Here is a 24,123-nt window from a genome sequence, read left to right on the forward strand (position 1 = left end):
TACCCTCCTTCCCACCTCTTATTTGTTCAGAAAGTCATCATAAAACAAAAACCAGAAACTAAGCACTTAATTTCAGGTGCTCTCCTTGTCTATTTCCTCCTTTAAGGTTGATCTTTTTAAGATATCAACTTACGTTGATATATGATAATTGTTTTTCATACTTAATGCTAAGAGAACAAAATTGGGTAAATAAGAAGAGTTTAGAACTTATGAAAATACAGCAAAAATCTGTCAGAAAATAGCTTGGTGTAAAAACTATATATATAGAATAAGAATGAATACGTAAGGATTTATTACCTGCGGCTCTGGTTCTTTTCCTGGCATGGACCCAAAATGATTGAGAATTTGCGCTTTCATATTGTCCTTAAGAGAAGTAAACCAGGCAACAGCTTGATCATAAACTGAATCATGAAGGCGGACAAGTTCTTCATATTCTGGTCCTTCAACCTTATTGTTAAGAGAAGGGAGATGGAACAAAACAGATTTGATACTACGGAGTTCATACGCTTTCCCAGAAGCAAGTGAAGCACAATAATGTAGTGACTACAGCAGTTCAAATGTCCTTATCTAAGCAAACTGTACTCAAACCTCGTATTTCAAACCTGTGATGGTGAAGTCTTTTTACCCTCCCCTACATGTTCTGAAATGACATTTCTTGGAGAAGTTATTGCCTCGTTAATAACGCTGCTAAACACTGGCACAACAGAACAATCTGCCCTCTAATCCTGGGTCATCATATTAATCATCTCAAACCCACAACCTCAAGTCCCCGTCACAAAAGGGCCTCTGAACATCGTTACACTGTCTGGTAAAATGAAAGAATTTCTACTGCCAGCAAGCAAAAGGACAGGGATTCTACAGCATTTAGAAATCTGCAACGCTTTCTAGAAGTGTTAAGGTCATTGTAGAACAGCTAAGGAGAAGGTGGAGGAGGGCAGACGTGAGCAGGCAGGAAGCAGGGAAAGCAGATGATTTCCCAGTACAGGAATGGCCATAAAAAAAAAGACCCTCGTTGAGGCAAAGAGTGCTTTAGTTGTATAGGTCTGACTATTAGCCATTAGGTAAAAAGAAAAAAAAGCATAAGCAAAAAAACAACACTGCCTTTTTTTTTTTCTTTTAGATCTGTAATCACTAATGGTGTGATTCATCTATGCTACTCAGACACACATCTGAGCTAGCTGCTGTGGATGCCCTTCTCAGGCAAGGAGAAACAGTTCTAGAGGGCAATTAAGCTAATCTTAAGGTAGGTATCTACAACAGAGCAAATAAATAGGCAGCTTTGGACTGAGACTTCTCAACAAATGTAACAGGAACACAGGGTGCTGAACTCAGACATCAGCCTCTCAAGTGAGACAAGGTAAATCTCACTAATTATAAAGAGGTGGGTCTCTGGCACCATCTACAAAACAATGCCTTTACACCTATGTTCCACCACCCTTCTCTGGGTATTTATACACAGCAGAGCCATCGGTGTGAACAAATTACATGCCTTGAACTTTTGTGGGGGGAGGCACCTCCATGATCTGCCTCTCCTGCCCTGGCAAACAACTGCAGCATCCTGTACAAGCTGGAAGAGCCCTACCAGGATTTTACAGATCTGCACTTCAACTACAACAGCGTGCTGAAGAGCTTCGTAGCTCCTCCAGACCAGAATTGATTTCATCAGTAGGCACAAGATCACTACTAAACTCAACGTTAAGTGATATCAAGGTTTTACAGATGTGCTCTGAAGATGATCCAGGAAGCCATAATTAAGCAAGGCCAAAAATTCATACTTTGGCCAACACCCATCACAAGCACCTCACTTGATAGAGGTGTCGTAAGAGGACTTGTTTTTAAAAACTACTCCCCTCCCTGCAATTCTCTGCTCTCAGCCAGCTTTGACGGATGTATGTACAGGCACAATAACCATATGTCACTAAGATCTCATTTTAAGAACTGTCTCCCACACTTGGCTTGAGGAGGTATTCTGCAAACCAGAGCTGGGAAGTCACAGAAAGTCTGCCAAAGCTAGAAACAGATATCCCGTGTTCAGTGGAAGAAGAGAATAGCCAATTCTCTACTAACAGAGGCATGTGTTCTTAGAAGGGTGACGAGCCCCTATCAATTTTAAAACATGACTCTGATGTCACCTACACGTCATGACAGATCTCAACACCTGGGTATCAGAAGCTACTTAGAGATTCACGAAGGCAATGCAACACTTCAAGCAGAGATAATTATAAGGACAGAAAGGAAGAAAGGGAAGTGTGTAAGAGACAAGCTAAGTTTGTTCCATGGTTGTCAAAATAGAGCTGCAGTATTTATAATGGTATTGGTTTTAAAATAATGCACAGCTAACTTGAAATGCAACAAGAAAAGGCTATTTAAGTGAATCCAGCAATACATGGGTATGAATAACTTTGCACCATAGATCACCTTTTTATCTTCAAGATATTCGATGTTTGCTGTGTTATATCCATCTCGCTGGCCATGGCTTAAGACCCTAAAACGACGGACACCAACTGTATCAACAACTGAGCGCCCATCAGGAAAAAACTTTACGTCCCTGATCTCTAATATACAGCCATGATCTGCAAATCTGAAATGACAGAAGGGCATAAAAGTGGAAGTCATCAACAAGCGTTTATACACATCAGGACAAATACTGGGCCTAATTCACCACTTTTTATTTGAAAGAGGTCCTTGCCTAGGTGACAATACATTTCTGCTTATGCACATAAGCCACACAACCCCCACCCTTTCTGCCTTCCCTCAGAGGTCCGGGGCAGCAGCAGCACCTTCAGAGCCTAAGCATTTGGGGGAGGTAGAGAAGGGACAGGAAAACTAAACGAAGCATGTTTCATGCTGTGAGTTGCCAGCAGCTAGTGGCTAATTTACCTGCTTTGTGAAGAAAACGAGATGGGTAAAGATACCATAAGGAAGTCAAGAAACTGAGAAACAAACGCAGGGCTGGGAGGGCAATCCCCCTACTTTGAGGTGTAAGCAGAGGATTACAGGCTTTAGAAGGAAAAGGTTTCTACACAGCAAGACTCTTCTTTCACTTGTATCCTTAAAGTTAACAAAAAACCCCACCCTCTTTATAAAAGCACAGTTCTATCTGTTAGATTTAGTCAGCACAGATTTTAATTGCATCCTCAAAAATTTGTTGCATGCTTCTTTCACTTAAAGTATCAGTCTTACCTACTCTGTGCCCGTACTTTAGTTAGTTCAATAAAGAAGCTGATCACACAGCAATTCTTCACCGTGATAGCTGATCTGCCAACATTTGCAGCCTCGTACCTCAGCTTACGGCTAACCAGGAGAACACACTGTATCTAGCCTGATCTCAAGATAACAAATCCCTAGGGGGTCCAATAAATGCTTCATCAGGGAAATGCTTGTTATACCAGGGCTTGGCCATTTGTGACACTGGAGTAATGAAGAAAAGCGACGCTGCCGAGAAAGGACTCCTGCTTCTACTCCACTAGAATTCATAGTTTGGGGAGGAAAAAAGCTGACTGCTGTGAACAACCCTTCTCTCCTGGCCACTGCACTATGCAAACAGGAGTACAGCTGCACACCACTAAGCCCTGTGTGCTCGACCGCTGAGATAACAAGAAGTGAATTTATTACAGCAAAATCAGCCTAAGCACTATTTAAACAGCTACATAATTTTTTTTTAATTAAGGATTTTAATCTCATTCATATCGAGTTTAAAAATTCATCTGGAAGTGATTAATTTTTCTTTTTGTCATTCTTTGAGAAGTTACTTTTGGATGGAAAGTGACTTTTATCAAAGAGAGACAATAAAGCACCTGCAGATGGATATAAAATGCGCTAGCATATAAAAACAATTCTTCTCTCAGTTCTAATTTAAAATGGACAAAAAACAATAGAGGAAGGTAATGAACTGAACATGCCCTGTCACCCTGTCTTTCAAGGGAGGCATGAATCTCAGCCTTCCATACCCATGTCTTAGCAGATGAGGCAAAACAAGTTTCTCTACTTTTTTATTCCCATCTGATTTCGCAATTTTGAATAAACAAAATAATTTCTTTACTTGTGTAAGAAGCTACAACAGCCTGCCAGGTGACTACAGATGAAGGCTTCCTGCGCTTCAGTGTTTTTGATTTAACTGAAAGTTACCATGCTTAATGTGTTTAATTATTCCAATAGCTCAAAGCAGACAGGGTATACTAACCATATCCAACCATACTGGTTGCCTTTTAAAATACCTTTTGTGGCACTACCGAATAAATACGTTTGCATGTTTTTAGGATTGTAATGCCTTGGCCCTCTGTATTAGACCTGACTCCAAGTAAAATCTGACATCACTGATGTTGCAAGGTCATTTTTTTCCTCACAAGTATTTGCTTCCAGAAGATTGATAACAGGCCTGGGAGGGACCACGGCATGTCAGCTGTTGTAGGAACCTGAACTCCACTGTGAGTGCACCATCGAGAACGATCTGAACGGCATGAAGCACAGCCAGAGCCAGCTGAAAGCTGAAGCATCTCCTGTGTTCTTACTGCCACCTTCATGCTCTGATCCAGGAGGAAAAAAAAAAAAAAAGATAAAAAAGCCAACCAACTTGACAAGGAAAGGCTGCCAAACCTGGATATGACTGCCCTTCCCTCTGCTCCTGCCTCCGTCAACTACTAAAATGCTGCTCCTGAGGACACTTAATGTGTTCTTAAGGCTTCCCACATTGGCAATTCTGCATTACTCTCCTGAAGTCAACAACTACCTATCATAGCTTGTAAGATAGATCTCTCAAGACCACCTCTTTTTTTCTGAGAGTAGCAGCTTATCCTCTTCTCCCCCCAAACCCACTAACTATAAAGGGCTTAAAAACTGAAGGCTTTCATCTAGACTTTTATCTAATGATTAGTATTTAGCCTGTACATAAGGAGCTGGAAACATACCAGTATCAGAATTCCCAAAAAAGACTTAAAGGTAGGATCATATAGAAAGACAACGTAACCCACTCACTGCAGAGTTTAGACATTGCAACACAGCAGTAAAGACAAACATGAAATGCAATGTTCAGCAGCAAAAAAGGCTCCTCAGCCAAGGGTATACTTTGTCTCATTCAAATGATTCTGCCTATGCAGGAAAGCTGTGCAAGGCTTGGATTTGCTTGTTGTTGTTTGTTTTTAGCTGAGCAGACAGAGGAGCAACCTCATCCAGACTCAGCTTTCACTAGAACAGACAGGCTAGAAAGCTTTCCAAACACATACACAATTCAGTGCTATTTTTGGAGCCCGTAGTAGCAGGATGAGTCGTATTCTTGCTATCCATGCAACAGGGGAGCAATAAAAATTACATTTTCGTGTCCAAAAGAATGGTTGATATGCTAAGCTAAAAAGCCACCAACGTCTGTAATGGTTCGTACGGGACTGGAAGGAACTACAGGGAGACAAGCATACTGTGCTGCAGTACCCCATCAGCGTCACGACACTGCAACAAAGGACATTCTAGCTCATCTCCTTACCCTTTCAATTCGTCAGCTAAGCACATGCCAAACTGTTTGGTACCAGTCTCCATGCATCTTCTTATCATTAGGCGATAACGAGGTTCAAAGACATGAAGTGGGCAAGGGATGGTAGGGAAGGCCATGGTGCATACGAAGATGGGAACATCTTTATTCAAACTGTAAGATAATTGTTTTAAAAGTTCAATTTTCTCCTGGGCACTGCTATATACAGCATAAAGCCTTAATACAACACTGGTTCCAGTGGTTTCCTTAGACTCATTCTCTGAAAATGCATATCTGGTTGTGGTTTGTCATGTTCACAAGACAAACTTTCTGTTGATATATTAAGGGAACAATCCATCTAGTCTACTTTTATAGAGGAGAAGTCAGGAAATAATAGCCTGTTTCCCCAGATGTGCACATATAGATGCATTAGCTCAAATACACATTTAAAGATTTTTGGCCATGACCGTGTATAGTAATATAGAATCTAAGAACTAATCACATTCAAAGCAAGGTGCTGAAGAATTCCAAAGCTCGGTAAAGCCCTTTAAGTTTGAAGGCCGCTAATCCCCATATTATTTTTTTAAGGTTTAATTGCATGTTTTGTTTTTCTTTTTAGTTGAGTTGTAGGGTAAGACACTGCACATCACTGACATCGCAATGAATCTTTGAACTTCTCCTGACCTGAAGCATAACACATTTATAATTAGGCTTCTACTGCCAGCCAAGCCCCATTATAACTTGCAAAGCTGATATTATAATGATTCAGAGAAATAAAGCAATTATCTTTATTTTAAGAATAACGTTGTGCCTCCCTACCATACAAGCCTATTGTTTCTGTTTATCTGTAACAACCATGTCAAAAATATGAAGTGTGGCAGGTTCATTTTTACAAATTCATTAAATTTGTGCACTATAATAAGCAATCAAAAAGTTTCTTCAGCAGTTTAGATAGAAATACATTTTTATAACAGCTACCAGCAGTAAAAAGAGAGCCTACTTTGATAATTCCTTCATTTCTTCCTCATAAAGTTTCTTCCTTTCAGATAATTCCTCTGGCAAGTAACGGACTATCAGTTCTTCTGTAAGGACGGTCTTTTTGTAAGTTCTGCTTGCCAGAAACTGTAAAAAAAAAAAAAGTCAACTCTTAAGTCTGATAACGAGAAGTCAGGTAACATCTCTTCCGCCCAACTCACCCCTAAGGGGAAACAGCACATTAGCTCTTGATTGTACTGGCTACTCCACATATCCAGCTTTTGGGCATCAAAACTTCCACTTTTGGGTACGTTGCTCACTAACACCCATTAATTTTACCCCCGTGCCCTTCTTTTGGCAGAATTTGTACCACTACCAAGAGAAAGCAGTTCTTCCTTGCTTCTGCAGAAGATGCATATATTCGTTTTACCCACAGCTGCCAGGTTACTGCTACCCAAGACACTAAGAGACACGTCTACTGGAGCACAAGTTTTGACCAAGGAGTATTCAACTGGTAGCAGAGATACAGACTGGGGAGGTGGTAGGAACAAGGCTACAGCTGGGAGTCCTCAGACACCAGACTGACACGATGAAGGGTGTCTCTGTTCCCTTAAGCACCAGCAAATCCCACTTTTTTCCCCAACGGGAACAACGAAATATATTCTGGAGCAAATGAGGTCCGTGCACAGCTTGATGCTGTGGGTACTACTGCACTCTTCTGTAAGTAGAGCACAGAAAACCCCCACATACATACTTTCTGAAGAACATGGTATTGTACTTGCTTCGTTAAGTGGGGCAAGGACATACTTACTTCTGACAGCTTTTCTTTGCAGAGTGGGCAATGTGGATTATGATCAAGGCAACGCTCAAGGCATTTGAGGCAAAAGGTGTGTCCACAGGGAGTGGTAACAGGTTCATAGAACAACCTGCACACGAAAACATGGAACAAAAAAACTAAGCTGCCAACATAAACAATACAGATTCCGAAACTGTGGAAACGAGTGACTAGACCTCGCCATCTCATCCTTTCCTGCTTTTGAATAAATCACAGGTAACATTTTTATCCGGTGACATAAAAAAGGTTTTCATTTTTAGAAGCGGTAAACAAAGTTGGTGCCTAATGAAGATTGCGTCTGTAAAGACTCATCAGATGCAAGTTTAAGGAAAAAGGAATGAAGCAATGATTTAGGTATTCTTTGGCTGGTTTCCCTTCTGACACTATGAAAACATTTTTCAGAAGATAGAAAGGCTTTCAGATCTTAATCACAGGTCAGCATAGCCGTACCTCATGCAGAGGGAACACTCGAAGTCCGACGCGTCAACAAGAGTTGTTGGTATCTCGCCTGAAGCGATGACAGTGTTTTCCGGTAAAACCTCTGCATCTAGAAGTTAAGATGATAATTACAGCGAATATTTCAGTATTACTGCAATTTCAAATGCTAAGTTGTTTTTCCATAAACTAATTTCTCTCTTTATTTGAAACAAAGCTTCCAAAAAGAAAACATTTTCCATTTAGGTTTTAGACTTTCTGGCAGGAAATTTTTTGGAGAGCAGAGGATGATGTCTATGGCCAGAGAAAGCATTTTAGAGTTGAATACCCATGATTTGCTTCTCCAAAAATGGTTGTTTTTTCGAAGTCTAGTTTTTAAAATATTCTGCTATTGCTTTCCCACCGCCACCACCACTCCCACATCAGCCTGGCCAGATGTTTTTAAGCATGTTAAGTCCAGAATTTAATTTGTTTACACACAGTTAAACTATTTCATCAGTGTTTATTATAGATTTCTCAGCAGGGGTAATTTTTCTTACCAGTATAAAAAGGCTTACACTCTTCTGGACTACCCTGCTGGGGAAATCCCACATTTCAGACAGCTTCAAGTTTAAGGACTACTGGAGTTACCTGAGCTAATGCAGCACTGGCAGATAGAGAGAAAACACTTCAAGAAAAAGGATGGGCAGAATTTCGCGTGAAGGTGGTGTGTATCACTGTAGTTAACACAGCTGAAGTACACAGGCCTCAAACTCCACAGCAGTATTTAAGCTCAAGAGGTATCAGCTTAGGCTTCAGTTTCTGATGACAGTAATACAAGCAGATTCTGCCACTTCTTTTAGAATCCGCATCTTTGTTGCTCAGCAAGAGTTGCAACAGAGCCGCAAATACTACCTCCGTGTCCTTTTTATTAACCAAACTCTTGACTGTGGAAAAAAAAATGCTCAGCTTTTTATGTTAAGTTAAAACACTGGGATGTTTTGTTAAAGGATAACTTATGCTCAGCATCTGGTTTATCTCGAGCACAGACAGGACAGGGGAGAGGGCACTAGTGTGGCCTACAAAGCAAAACAGCGTTATCTTTAACCTACATCTTCCACGTTAGCCTTTGGTAACAGCAAGAACCTGTGTCGCTCTGCAAATAGTAGCACAGCATCAGGATCTAGCACAGACCAGAAATTAATGGCCATGGGTAAAATGCGATCTCTGGCCTTTGCTATGAAGATAGAGGAGTGTCAGGTTTCACAATCTATTTACTGAGTCTGCAGTTCACAGAAAAGTACAGTATTTTTCCCTTCACAACACCACGATCAGAAACTGGCCATAAATTGGTAATTTGCAGAGGTGGAAGGCAAACAGCAGCACTTGAAGACTTGTGATATTTCAAGGCAGATTGGTCAAGGAGGTACTTTTTTTTTTTATTTCTTTTAAGGGAAAAAATGCACGCTAATACGGTGGAATTTTGAAAGCCCCTTTAAACCAATTATTTCACTGCTCAGTGCAATGTATTTCCTTCAGCATTTTTTTCCCAGAGTACTAAAAACACTTCAGAGGTCGTTGTTGGAAGCCTGAGAAGCATACCAACTGTAAGCACAGCTATCAAGTGACAGAAAACTGGGTGGGCTTCTTATCCTTCAAAGGGCTTCTTTGTTTGCTCGGAAAATTTCATGTAAAGTTGCATGTGACTCTTTCTGATGCCAATTAAAGATTAATTTCTAGGCTTACTGTATCTTTCCTGCCTATAGAAAGACAATGAAATGCACCTATACCTCTGAGACCTAGAAAACTGAAACGCTGCCAGCAATACAAAGACTAAACTGTTAGTGGATTACATGTTAGAAATGCCCTTTTTGAGAAAGAAAAATGCATTGTTCACTGAATGAATTGAAACTGCTCTGGAATAATGTAAACAGCATTTGAACTTCAGTGCCTTTAACATCTTAAACTCTACATGTTCTAAAAAGACAGGAATGGCTGAGTAATGTTGTTAGAGCAGAAAGCGACATACTAGAAAAAAAAGAATTATTCCAATCCATATAGGAAATGTTTCATTTACACCTAAAAAAGGAGAGGAAAAAACAGTATCATTTTTAAGCATACACAAAAGAAACCCCCTTTCTAAGCCACAGCACAAACCTTTTTTAGGGATCTTGTTGGGGACATCCAAGCTTTGTAAATCCCTCATATCGCTGGACAGCTTTCTTTTTAAGCCAGCCCCAGGTAAACTGGAGAGAATAGCTCCCAAAGACTTCTTGTTGTCTTCAAAATAGCGATCCAGTACATGATGAGCAACGGGAGAATCAGTGCTTCTAAATACATCAGATTCTTGGGACGGGTTTTTTGTTAACCTGAACACAGTATCCTAAAAAAGAATTAAGAACAGTTATATACAGCATGAGACATGCTTAGTTTTATGATTATTGAGTTACATACATCAGTAAGAGATTAATGTCACTATACTGAGCTTAGAAAGGGACAAAGGTCTGTATCAAACAAGGCCACTCTCAAGTTGCATTAAATGAGGACACTTCTCTATGGCTCCCATCTCTACAAACTGTGTTCCTATCATATTAAAATCCCAAGCGCATAAAGGACGTAGAGGGGGAAAGAATAGAATTGATTTTCACAGGAAGGCATCACATTATTTTCTGAAGGAAGTGTTGCATTCTCTTATTTTTCTGAGGAACTATGTCCCAACAAGAGGTACAACAGTAGCCAAAGAGAACAGGCTTACCATGAAATAAGTGCCTACACGAGTGCCGACAACGACAACGTCACACAGACCAGACAGGTCCTTATGTTACTTTTGGTATTTATAGGTTGAATACTTTTTACTTTACCTTTGAGGACCCAGCAATAGAGCTATCTTCAGCAGCTGATTGTGTGTTTATGCTATTCAAAAATGCAGGTTTCAATCTCGTATGGGATGTTCGACTAGAGAAAGGTGCTGTTAGACTATCATGCACATTTTCAAAGGCTGGGAAAAACATCTCACACATTATCTAGTCAATTAGAGAGAAGAAAAGAAGAACAATAAAGATAATCAATTTCTGTTGTGCAAAAACAGATAAACATGCTCTGGAGCTCCCGAATGTCAAGAGGCTTGTAACAAGTGGGAGATCCTGCATTCCCTGATGGCCACAGGAAACTCGTGCATCAGTCCCCACCACAACCACAGACATATTCCAAGGTCCTCTTCTCTCCAGGAACTCCGTGTCCACCTCCCTCCCCGAAGGTCTCTGCTCCCCATGAGCAACCAGGTTGGCAGCCTGTTGTGCCCTGCCCTGCTGCTGATGCTATGTAGAGCCCGGTCCCCCTCTCACTAGTCCCCACCAACCACCCTGCTGAATCCCCATTTCTTTTTTTGAAAAAGCTGCCTGTATGAACTGTAACAGAGAATCTGACTAGGGTCGATTAGCAGTGTCCCCTTTAGAGGGGGTTATATAAACTCCTACAGGGACCATAGATGTTTTTTTTTCCACCAGGACAGGAGCTGCCCTTTTCAACCCCCTGCCATTTTCCACATGAAGAGGTTTTCTGATGGGCACTAAAATTAAGAGCTTTGAGCCTACAAAATCCAGGTGTGCTCAAATCCTGCTGACATACTGCAAGCATCATCTATAAAGAAGAGTGGCCCAACCTACAGATTTGCAACAGAATCCACAAATACACCATCCTTGTGATGTAGGCACCTCCACAGAGCAGTGTGATAGCCAAGAAGCAGCCAGCAAGCACATTTGATACCTTTTGGGCTTCTTTCTTCATTGAGCTCCATTCAGGATTTAAGGCAACGCAATAGAGAAATTCCTTCAGTGCTTCCTCAGTCCTTTCCAATCCAGAAAGAGCTTTTGCTTTCACATAATGACCCTGTTCACACAAAGAAAACATACAAATCCAGAGATCATTTCCAAGGTGGCAGCAAGACGCCAACACACACACTTGGCCATTCACTCCATTCTGACGATGAAGAACAAGATGCTATTTTGATACCAATCTCTTCAATCTGTGTGACTGAAGGAAAGCCATTCTCTTGTGCTGAACGACGTGTCACCAGGAACCCACTGCTGCGTCACCCCCAGGCAAAGACACCACTCCTTTCCTCAGCAGAGGACCTGATGCAGTTTGAGGAGCCGCGTCTGTCTTCCCGGGGACTGAGACTAGTACATATCCTACAGGGTTCCCAAACCGTGGAGAAGGGTTTCCACACACCAGGGCACTCCGAACAGTAATGAAGCTACATGAGAAAAGCAGTGGCATGGTGCAGGCTTGGCAATGGCACTGGACAGAGCAAAACGATTTCAGGTGTAGGACACTCACTTCTTGCTGGGTGTCTTGCCAGGGGAAAAAGAATTGTTCTGTTTTATTTGGGTGGAAAACACCAAAATATTATGAATTTTGGGCAATTTGCCAGCACTTAACCTGAAATCTTTTAGTCCATCCTACTTGTTCAAGCCGTAGAGTGACACACTTGTGGCCAAGAGGTATGATAGTCAGCCTGGGGACAAGTCCTACTTTGCTTGTTACTGGCGAGAGAGCAATGCCTCACTTCTGAATTTCCCTGTCCGTATCAATTTGCAGTTCAAATCTGACTTAGGAAATTATTTCCTTAAAGACAGAGAGAAACTAAACGTGTATGTGAACATTTGTGTCTTGCTTCCTAGACAGAAGCATGTTCTGCAAACTCCAGTCCACCTCTGATTTACACAATTACCTCTAGGCTGGTGTATCTCTTGGACTGGTCAGATAAGCAGATGTATTTTTCTGTTCTTCACATTAATGCCAAAAGATCCAGTATCATATAATCTTCCCCAGCAGGTACACTTCCTTTCACCCTTTCAGTACAGCCCTTCAAGCTGAGGCCCCTTACAATCTTTACCTTTCCAGTGTCAGGAAGATAAGAACGAAGCTTGTAGTAAAAGAAAGTAGCAGGCACTCTGTAGGACAGGCTAGTTACCATACGCCATTTGGTGAACTGAACGAGCAGTCTCAGTATGCAGCAACCTCTCCAGATGAGGACTGAGTTTCCCAAAACACAGTAAAGCAGCAGCCTATTTATTCCAGCAACCAGAAAGCACATTTCCCAATAGGAGGCTGGGTCAAAGGAGCACTTGGAGCCTGACCTGATTCCCAAGAAATGCCCTTTGGCTTCTGGAGACTGGGACAGAGTTAGCATGCTGGAGGCATGATCTGCAGATCTGCATTTTTTTTCTGAACATGGTAAGAGAGGTACTGCAGAGGCCTGACCCCGATCTTTTTATTTTGAGACTTGCACAGCCTCTGTAAGACCTTTCTAAGGAGCTCCTAACAATTGCAACAGTGCAGACAAGTTTACTCAACTGCCCTGGAGAGGCTACAAGGCTGTTTGGTGTCTTCCTTCGGGGCTGCAAGAACAATTTCCTTGTCCACGCTGCAAAGTGAGGGCTAATCTGGGCTGTCTATGGAAGAAATATCTAAAGATCCAACACCTGAAATTACACTGAGGATCAACAGACCTCTGCACTTATGAGACTACCACTGCCACCTTCCCTCTCCTATTTTCACATTGTCATGGGAAGCACCAGATTTGTAGGGTAAGATCTTGCCAGGACCTCAAGCAGCCTCAGGAAGGGCTTCTGTTTCTATCTGCCACTTGCAAAGCACAACTGGAAACTTCTCCCTCAGAGAGTCCAAGGACGTGGCTTTCACAGCAACTGAAAAGAAACTAACTGGTCTATTGCTCTACTTACTACAATGGACCCAAGAGCTTCAGGAACTCAGTGAGCCATTAAATTTGAGTTAGCAATAAGCCAAAAGGTTCTGGTGGTGAATGCTCACCTCCCAGGAGCTGCTCTCAGAATGGTTTCTGTTTTATTGTGGATTTTTATTTATTTATTTTTGCTACAATCACATTTGAGCTAATCTCTGCTGCTGGATGGATGAAAAGTCACAGGATACAAAACAAAGCAGAATTCCTTGAGAATGTTAATTCTCGATCACCAAAGCTTCTGTGGAAACTCTGACACATGCATACGCAGGCAAAATGTATCTGTGATACTGCTGGTATGCCATGATGACAAGTTTCATTTTTGATTAGCATTCTTCAGAGATGCGATTAACGAAATCTTTATCCGCCTACGACTGACACACATCAAATTTCCATGGATTCAAGGCAAACAGACAAGACTCCTCAAGAAAACATTCGAATGTGCTTAATTCATCCGTCTCCCTCCGCACAGAAACTCAATCAGCACTGCCCGAGATGGGATTCCTGACTTGACGACAAGTGATCTGAGACAGAATGTCAAATTTTAAAGAGCAAAATTGGAGGTGGGGGGAAGATTATGATCTGCCTTCAAATAGAAAATGTTTTAACGGGTGACAAAACAGATATCCTTGGAAGACAAGTACCTAATTTGTCAGAAGCTAGATGCTTCATACAGCACCTCTCAGCTCACCCCATATCCCATACAGCTTGAACAGAGCTGGCTGCAGCCCCTCTGCTGAGGCTGGCCACCAAGAGGTTCGTGCAATACCTTCTCAGTCTTTGTAAGGCCAAGGAGAAACCAAGGCCCACCTCGAATCCTCCCCCAGGTCCCCACACCACACTCCCTCCAAGCCCAGGGGCTTTATCTGGTCAAACCCGTGCTGCAGTTCTGTTAGCAATGGGTGAGGGACTGGAGGTGTAAGCCTAGGTGGGGCGAGCTGTTGGACACCCAGGCTACCCTCAGGCGACAGGCGGTAACTACAGGCACCACGTGCCTCTCCATTCCTCCCGTAACACCGCTTCTGACACTTGCTTCACGCTGCCTGCAACCAGCGCTCCTTGTCGCACCTCATTCAGTATGAAAAAAACCTCCCACCCTACCAAGGTTCACTATGACATGAAGGTAGGAATCAGATGTATGAACGCTTAGTCCTGAAGGAAAAAAAGACAAGGAATTCCTGAAATAGGGCCTGGGATACTCCTCAGAAAAACACGGTGGCCAGGAGGTTTGCAAAGCCCAGGGCACGCCATCCTGAAGGGAACAGGGATCCCCTGCCACTGGTGACTCGTGAACCTGATTCTGCTGCCAAGCCACAGCACAAGCTCGAACAGATCAATGAGCACCAGTACAGACAAATTCATGTCACTGGCTGCCTATCACAGAAACCCCATGCTGAGGACCTTCCACAGACTTGTCCTGTGAAGGACTTGGCTTTCAGTACATTTCCAGCCCTGACAACGCCACAATGCTCCTCCAGCGATGACCTCACCGGTGCCATCCCCACCACAAAGAGAAGCCCTGAGAACAAGCATCTTGTTCTTTGCAGCATGCAAGCGCCGTACCGCAGGCCAGTGGGGCTTGTTTCGGCAGAGGACGTCCGCGTCATGGAGAGCTTGCTGGTAGTTTTTCATTGACGTACAGAGTTCTGCTCGCTGTGCTATCAGTGAACACTTGCAAGGAGCTGCAAGACAAAAAAAAAAGGTTACAAGAAGGTTAAAAGGAGTGCTAGCATGTGTTAAATGCAGTAACCTAATTTCAGCCGGGGTAACCTAAAAAGCACAACCGCACAATCATTTATACTCCCCTGTAATGAATGGAAAAAAGGTAATTCCTTCTTTCCTTCCTAAAATATATTCCTCTCAGCTTGGAGCAAACTCTGCATTTTATCTAGCAGGACAGACTTCATATTCGCATATAGGATGTCACCTGCTCTTTCCCTCACCTTGCTTACATGACATTTAAGCAAGGGGGAAAAAAAAAAGTTGCCAAGTTTTTCTCCCTCCAGTGTGGTTTTGGTTGAAAGCAAAAAACTATGTGCAGAAATCACTGAGGCAGAACTTTATCGACAACACATCCCAGAAGCCATTCATTAAAAAAAAATGAATGCAGTCGACAAATTCCATATGCTTGCCACCAGTTCACCTTGCCATCCTTACAGCAGGCAAACCTCTCGGTGATCAGACATTCATGAACTGTTTTCAGCTTGCATGGATTAGGAACGTCTCAAGTCCTTTCCTATGACCCCTATAACACATTTTAAGATGGAAATCTAGTTCCAGCATAAAGTTTCAGAGAAGCACAGAGAAACTGAGGCTGATCCACGTTCAGCTTGTCCACCAGCCCTCCCCTCCAGCACATTAACCTCCTTCCTACCCCCAATTTAGCGACATGCAGACGGCGCGCTCTGCCCGCTCATCAAGGTTGTCTATAGGATATTAAACCACATCAGCCCCCTTTCCATCACCTCACATTGTCCACGTGAAGCTTGGGCACACACACAAGTGAGTGCAGACATACAATAAGCATGTAACTGGTACCAGTGCCACTGCTCACGGGGTTTAAGCACCTGTCCAGAAGCATTAGCTCACCACCACCCTGCCATCCCCTCCCTTCCCTGGAGCTCACACGAGCGCTCGCGCAGCGAACCAGGTCCGCGTGGTTGCACAGTGAACCAGACCAAGGAATCAATTGACTGAAAGCTAATGCAATGAAAACAAATAAATAAAAAGGTTTAAGAGGATCAGTTTCCCCTCAACTGGTTCACTGTGCAGCCACACAAATGTGAGCGCCAGGACACGGGATGAGAAAGAAAGAAGCAGCAAGGACCGCTGCCTTTTCTGGCTGTCGCAGGGAGCGATGCCAGATTTGCTAATTGCAGGATGACAGACATGGGCTGATGCTGCCCCACAGACAGCGAAGGCTGCAGACTACACCTAAAACAGCTCTGTAAAAGCTAGTTCACATTGTGGTTTGTCAGCTGTTGGCTTTTTTTTTCTTTTAATATTACACATGCAGACTGCTGCAGCGATCCACGCTTCTAGAGGATAATTCTGAAGACGACTGCGAATTGAATTAAATTGAAAACAATTAGCCTAATACCTTCAGAAGCCAGCTCTTTGCTTTCTGCCGCTCCATAGATGCTCAAATATACGATTATCCAATTTAGTTATCATTTAATAGTCTGTGTCTTCTGATTGTATTAAATCCAGATGCATACTCTGCCTGTATTTCCATCACTGTATCTGCTGCGTGGTATTTGTGCAAAGTGCACTGACGGGGGTAGATGGTAAAGCTCCATCAGTTAGCGTTGGGTGGGGTATTTTTTGGCACCACAGAGGGAAAGGAAGCATTGCAAGATTATTGGGCAGGCCAACTAGTTTCCTGCTTCTGTTCACTACCGCAGTGCTGACATTTCAGCCATGCTGACATTTCCTCATGTTTTTCAGTGGACAATTCACAGCATTTCATACATTCGGCAGACTCGGAGAACAGCTTCATCAGTTCTTCCGTGGGATCTTGTCTCAACTGCAAAAGTTTGTGTTTTAAACAAAAAAGCCACTGCAGAGCACAAGGGTGTCGCAAAGGCTGCAACTCTTGCTAAAGCAAAGTTCACAGGCTCCCACAACGTGAAGGGAAAATACCAAGCTACCAAAAAAAAACTAAGCCAGACCAGAAAAAGCTACATGTACCAGGGCTCGTTCCTGCACTGATGAAGTCTCCATCAGAAAGCATAAGGTGTGGCCCACTTTAATGAATAACTGGCCAGGAATGTTTAGTTAACCGAGCAAGAGAGAAAGGGAACGGGGGGAACAAGTTCCCAGCTTTGCTCAAGGAACAGTATTTATGAGAATACAGCATAACAGGTTCTCTAGAGGGAGGTCAGGCAGCCAGACAAGACTCAGTAGCTGGAGCCCTGCCCAGCCTCCTTCATTCAAGTTCACCCCATTCGGAGGCGAGGCGGCGATGCCTGCAGGCACGTCCCGTCACCGGCACAGGGCTAAGGGCCAGCCTGCGGACAGCTGGCACCTGGCGAGGTCCGGGAGGTCTTCTAGCACCCATCCACTGGAGCAAGCAGGGCTGGTGGCAGGGCTGTGCCGCACGGATAGTCTGCAAACCACGAGCTAACAGCTACCAGAACCACATTAGGTGATAAAAGGCACTGTGGGCCAGGAAAACTCAAACAAAGCAAACAAAAAAACCACCACCAAAAATCAAAACAAAACAACGCTGGGCTATGTGATTTCCCAAGGTCAGATGGATTGAGGCATCCTATTCTCAATCAGCATAACCAGCACCAAGAAGAGCTGTCCCAGCTGGCTGATGCCAACCTAGCTGCAGGTAGGTGTGGAAGTGGAAAGAAAGAGCAAGTATCCAGGTATAGCTTAAATAACAACTTGGATTCTATAAACACCGTGCTATTGAGTTGTTTCACTCTTATTTGTTGTGGGGAAAAAAAATAGTCAGAGGAGGTAGATTGAGAAGGCTTGAGGACATGCAGAGTTGATGCTGCTAGATGTTAGTATAGTACAAAACAGCGTCAAGTTCATTTAAAACAAAGCCACAAAAATCACACAATAACCAGTGGTTTGCTTTAAGATAAGGTACCCGTTCTTTCTCACAGAGGTTAAGGAATATTAAGGAATAAAAGATTTCTCCTATGAAATGACTTCGTATCTCAGGCCAAATTAAAACAGCGAAGCGCAGAAAATGTTACTGTTTCCACAATACCACCAGATGGCATTTCCTGAATCAAAGTCTTCTGGGAGCCTGCAGCTGCACAGCAAAATTTATGTTCTTGTCAGCATCGTGTATCCACCGCTGAGGCTCCCAGGATCTGTGGCTCCGGGCAGCCAGGACACAGAGTCTTCCTAGGAGCCACAGGTCCTGGGAACCTTCTCAAGTGGCATCCTCCTTCCCAGCCTTATTCCTACAGCATGAGATGATGCCTGAGCATCACCCAGCACTGAGGGACTCGGTGACTCTGCGCATCCTGGACCCTCTTTGGGACAGCCAAATATCACCAGTACAGACTGTGCTTGCCAGCTTGCTCAAACAGACGCAACAGCCAGCTCAGATTTTCCAAAAATGTTAACTTTCTACCCCTCTTTGTGAATTCAACATCAGCTCCGCTCACACCACCTTTGCACTCATTTGCAGATGTTCGGTAGATTGCGCTTCTACTTACACAGCAGCTAACACCCAAAATTACTTTTCCAGATATGCTCACGCCTTCATGTTTTAAAAATACTACACTGGTTGAGTTCAGGAGTCTGGCAGAGAAGAACATCACTCCCCAAAACCTCCTTGTGCTAAAAAGAAAGCGAGAGCAATTAGAGAGTTCTCCAAATAGGACGTGGATGATAAGAGTTTTTCTGCAATAAACTACTCCTGAGATTTCTTCTTCATTTCACGAATGGAGCACAGAAAAAAACAGTTGAAAGTTGCTAGAACTCCCTAATCCTTCTTATCTGACATTTCTTCCTAGAAGAGCGTTTTATTCAAATCTACTTCAGTCCTAAGCATATTTCCTCAATAAATGAGCATAACCAAAAAAGCGTCATTACAAACCCCCCCGAGTTTCGCTAGCAAGAGTCAACCTGTACAGGACTTTAGGGGAAAAGCTTCCCCCCATTTTACCGTAACTCCAGCCACTGGAGAGAGGACGAAATTTGCCTTGCTCTGATGTTGTGCATTCAGTTCTGAACAATTCGGTAGCAAAAGTTTTTTCATAAGCTTTAAAAATAATACGGAACATCTATTTTCATTTCAATTACAAATTAGTAGTATATATTAATTAACTGAGTAGCAATCTAGTTCTTCTCCTCCAGACTTCATGCAAGCATGAGTCTGCTCAAAAAAAACCCAGAACAGCATGTGGGGGTGTGTTGTCTGGTTGGGGAACAAAGGCAGGAGCACACTTGATGAGATAATTAACAGAAGCAGCAAAGACACTCGGGGCATTCAAATAAAACTTCAGTCTACAACAAAGATGAAAAACAAGTTCAGCTCCCCAGAACTGAAGAGGGATGACAAGCATGATGCATGCTTGCCATCAGCAAACCCACGGTTTCTCACTTAGCAGCCCACATTAAATGGATTACATAAAAAAAAAAAAAGGCTTTCTGAACCTCATGGCTTTTCCTCCTTGCATTTGTATCACTGTCAGTCTTTTAGCATGTGAAAGCAAACTAAGACCCCAGAGGAAGCACGCAAGAATCCAGACGTGGGAGCTCCCTTCTCCACCAGCCCGTTCTTGCAGCCAGGCACACTTCAGCTGATTTGGAAGTGGGCACTTGCAAAGAGCGCTGTGCAGGCAAACGCAGCTGATGGCCTGGACAGGCGTGGGGGCTTCAGCAATGTCCTTTTATAAAGGGCACACGTTACCCGGTGCAGTTTTGGATGCCATAACACAAGACAGACATAAAACTACTAGAGAGTGTCCAAAGGAGAGCTATGAAGATGTGAAGGGTCTGGAGGGGAAGACGTATGAGGAGCAGCCGAGGTCCCTCCCTTGGTTTGTCCAGCGCAGAGCAGAGCAGGCCGAGGGGAGGCCTCATGGCGGCCTGCAGCTCCCTCACGAGGGGAGCGGAGGGGCAGGCGCTGAGCTCTGCTCTCTGGGGACAGCGACAGGACCCGAGGGAACGGCATGGAGCTGGGACAGGGGAGGGTCAGGCTGGGTGTTAGGGAAAGGTTCTGCACCCAGAGGGTGGTCGGGCACTGGGACAGGCTCCCCGGGGCAGTGGTCACAGCACCGAGCTGCTGGAGTTCAAGGAGCCTTTGGACACCGCTCTCAGACACATGGTCTGGTTTTTGGGTGGTCCTGTGTGGAGCCAGGAGTTGGGCTCACTGACCCTTGTGGGCCCCTTCCAACTTGGGATATCTTATAATTAAAGAAAAAGGTAAGGCCAAATAGGACAGCTATCGGTAGTTCCTATGCAGACAGAATATGACCCTGTATAGGATCGGATGAAGCAACCCCAGGACATTCCCAGCCCTGAACTCAGATCTATCTCCAAGATTACACACCTTGGCAGACTATGACCAGTCCCTTCCATAAACTTTCTGTCGTGCAGAAGCAGCACGCTGCTTCACAGCACAGTGGTGCCTCAAACACCTACTCCCACCACACAAGCAATGCTGCCAGACGGTCAGCAAACGAGTTTACAAGCTGCAAGACTGCCCCGAGAAGCAGCGGCATCGGGCATCACGCTCCTCCACTCACAGCGGGTGCCACGCAGCTGCTGTAGCGCTGGGTTTACCTGTCCAAAGCCGCCTCCTTCCACATTCACAATGCCTTGAGTTGTCATAATAAAAATACATAACCTCTTCCTTCAGGCTCTGTCTGCCATACAGCTCTATTTTTTAATCTTCATACAGATACCAAGTTATTTGCCTTCATAGCTGTAAGGCAAATGACTTGACACTATTTGAGAAGGTAACTACATGCAGTGAATGGAGGTGTGTATTACACATTTCAAAATGCCACCCCACACCAAAATCTTCCCTCTTCACCTACACGAGGGACTAGAAAACATGACATATGAGGAGGGGCTGAGGGAACTGGGGTTGTTTAGTCTGGAGAAAAGCCTGAACGGAGACCTTATTGCTTTCTACAGCTACCTGAAAGGAGGTTGCAGTGAGGACAGTGTCACCTTCTCAAGGGACAAGCGACAGAACGCAAGGAAATGGTCTCAAGTTGCACCAGGGGAGGTTTAGATTGGATATCAGGAAGATTTCTTCACAGAGAGGGTGGTCAGGCATTGGAGCAGGCTGTCCAGGGAGGTGGTGGAGTCACCATCCCTGGAGGCATTAGAGAGGTACATGGCACTAAGGGACATGGTCTGGTGATGGGACTCAGGAGGTCAGGCTGATGATTGGACTTGGTGATCTTGAAGGTCTTTTCCAACCTGGATGATCTTATGATTCTGTTGTACAGCTGGAGTGCCTGAATTACAGCCACTACTTCACCAGCAGCACTGAAGCTACATCCCTTTGCCTTTCCTCACAAAAATACAAGAACATCCACACACTTGCTTCCTTGCCCTGGAGCATGCTTGCATAGATAGCTTCTGGTCTGGGGGAAATGAAGACATCAAGACACTCCCTTGTATTATCACTTTGACTGAAGAGCATGGGTGACAGATCAGCTAGGCTATTCTTAAGAACATACAATTTCCAGACTGAATTAACTTTTCTCTGGGCCTCGGTTCTTTGCCTTCTGCTGTTGAGAACACCCTCCAGAAAAAGAAGAGCCCAGACATAAGAACATAGATTTTTTTTTTTTTTATATGGTTGACAAAATGCTTTGGATTCCCAGTGGTTTTATTTCAGGCTCAGTGAGTAAGTTCTCAACAAGGAAGCTCTGTATATTATTTAAAGCTGGACTGTCATCACCACTCAGCACAGCTAATCACTCCTCCCCTCATTACTCAAGAGAAACACTGTAAGAGAAGCTGTATGCTGCCTGGAAGAAGTGCTGCCATAAAGAAGGTACAGCTAGCTTCATGCCCAGACTTTCAGATTGTCCCTCTGGCTTAATGAGGCAGAAGCATGTCAAACCAATTACATTAACCTACGGCTTCGTTTGCATTCCCATGAGTGTAAAGGCAATGAGAACCTTGCGTACAAACCAACTACAGTGGCGAATTTCATGGTACAGCACAAGTCCTCAATTCAAGAACGTCCCGGCATACAGCTAAATGTAACAGACCACATTATCCACACCTCCTATCAAAATCCTAACCCTTCCACGTTTTCGCTAGATGCACGCTATTCCCTCCCACTTTTAATTGCTTGAATCAACACCTTCTCGTCACATTTTCGGTTTCCACTCTACCTTTTGGACATTTGAGCACTGGCTCAGGTGACGTACCCCAACTCCATCTGTGGCTGCTTGGCACTAGTATAATAAAACTATTGAGCACACAAATGTGACTCATTTTCAATGTTTACTAGCTCTCACAGCATTTAGTTTGGGGTTCAGGCAAGGTTTCCTAACAAAGCCCTTTCTTAGAGAGGACAGCAGCCTCAGAACTGAAGTACCCTCTCAAACAGCAGGTACAAAACAAGATGATAACAGATTAAAGTAGAAATACAACAAGCAAACCTAACACAAACCAAACCCAAGCGGTCAAACCCTTAACCGACCTTCAAAACACTCAAGTGAATGGCCGAACGCCCCATACAAATGGGCAGCTGCGCGAGGTGCACACAAGTCCGTGATTGCAGAGACTCCTGAGACTCCTTGTGCCTCACTGCCAAGCAAGACCAGACAATTAGGTCTGCCACAATCACAGAGAACAAGATTGATTTACAGCGAGATATGCTATCATAACACGACCTTACAGGTGATTACCTAGTTGCCCTTTTAGCCACCACCAGTATAAAAACCGCATTTCTACCAGTTGCTCTTCAAGTCTCTGTAACCTTCTCTTTTTCCAGTTAAAGCTTATTTCAGCCTAGAATTTCTGATTCTCTGCAAGTTGCAAGAAGGACCTTCTTGTTTCTCAATTTCTACCCCACTGCTTTTGTCCTCCTCAGAGCAGATCATGTAACACATCTGTACAAGAGAAGAAGAGTGATGAAGTATCCTACTCATTTTCAGATTAGGAAGCCCAAGTCATTTTCATAGATGTCTTCTTCCAAAAGCAGAAGACACTTTATTTTAAACAGTAAGAGGAAAAGAGAATATGCTGAAGAGACTTGAGCAATCCTAGAGAGGGAACTATGTTTACACGTGAGAAAGTTTCAAGAATTTCGGAAGCAGCTCAATTATTTATAAGAAATTACATCTAGATAACATACACAGAGGGCAGGAGGGGAGAAGCTATCCTAAGTAGTACAGTAAGTTACACGAGCAACATTATTTTAAAAAAAAACAAAACACTCAAAGACTGCCTAGGGTACTGCACCATGCCTCCTTCCCTTGGTGGCCACCACGGACATGCTCCCATTCACCATGCCCAGGTCTCACGTTGCCCCTGGTCCTGCAACCCTGCAAAGCCCCTGCCTTCTGCAGGCCCTCTGCAAGCAGACAGCGCTGTCAGAGATCCAACAACGGGATCTAAGCATTAAGCTGTGAGCTCTTTGCAAATCAAGAGTAATACGAGCTCCTGCTCCCAAGCACTTCACAGGTTTCCGGCAGTGTCATATGTGAAGCATTCACTACTATTTTTCAAGCACTACCTCAGTTTAAAAAAAAGGGGGGGGGGGAGCCTGCAAAATATTTTAAGCTTCAAAATAACATTCACCCTATTCAAAAATTTCCAGGTAATCTCAATGCCTACTTTTACACATTTTTGTGCCCATGTAAGACAGAAAAAACAGGTTTGGGGGACATGCTTAATTTGGGCAGATTCCAAGAGATGCTTTTACAAAAGGATGGTAGAGTTTCTTTTTTTTAGCACAGATCATCCAAGAAGAAAGCACCTACTATCTTTTGCAGCATGCAATTTCAAAAAGACTACCTCTCATTCTTCATTTAGAAGTCATACTTTCCTTCAGTAGCTATAAAATTAGATATTCTTTTGATAAATTATTAAAACGACTGAACTATTTGCCATTCTGAGAGTCATGACAGTCATCTACCAGCTCCCCCACTTTGTGTTTTGTTTCTTTTATATAATGGCTGGTACAAAGTCAAGAGGCTTATTTCTTTACCACTGGAAATCAGC

At 43.6% G+C, this 24,123-nt stretch overlaps 1 protein-coding gene across 1 annotated transcript in view; it reads right to left on the bottom strand.

Moving 5' to 3' along the window:
* LONRF2 (LON peptidase N-terminal domain and ring finger 2) overlaps window positions 1–24,123 on the bottom strand; it is a 40,291-nt gene that overhangs the window by 9,573 nt on the left and 6,595 nt on the right. The window contains exons 2-11 of the mRNA XM_066984099.1: window positions 15,013–15,131; window positions 11,451–11,573; window positions 10,547–10,708; window positions 9,843–10,068; window positions 7,722–7,818; window positions 7,248–7,362; window positions 6,462–6,583; window positions 5,477–5,635; window positions 2,419–2,581; window positions 298–447 (exon numbers count right to left, since the gene is read on the bottom strand). Of these exons, the coding sequence (XP_066840200.1) occupies window positions 298–447; window positions 2,419–2,581; window positions 5,477–5,635; window positions 6,462–6,583; window positions 7,248–7,362; window positions 7,722–7,818; window positions 9,843–10,068; window positions 10,547–10,708; window positions 11,451–11,573; window positions 15,013–15,131 (1,436 nt within the window). The remainder of the gene's footprint in view (window positions 1–297; window positions 448–2,418; window positions 2,582–5,476; window positions 5,636–6,461; window positions 6,584–7,247; window positions 7,363–7,721; window positions 7,819–9,842; window positions 10,069–10,546; window positions 10,709–11,450; window positions 11,574–15,012; window positions 15,132–24,123) is intronic.

The sequence above is a fragment of the Anser cygnoides genome, chromosome 1 (assembly GCF_040182565.1).
Source record: "Anser cygnoides isolate HZ-2024a breed goose chromosome 1, Taihu_goose_T2T_genome, whole genome shotgun sequence".
Taxonomy (NCBI): Eukaryota; Metazoa; Chordata; class Aves; order Anseriformes; family Anatidae; genus Anser; species Anser cygnoides.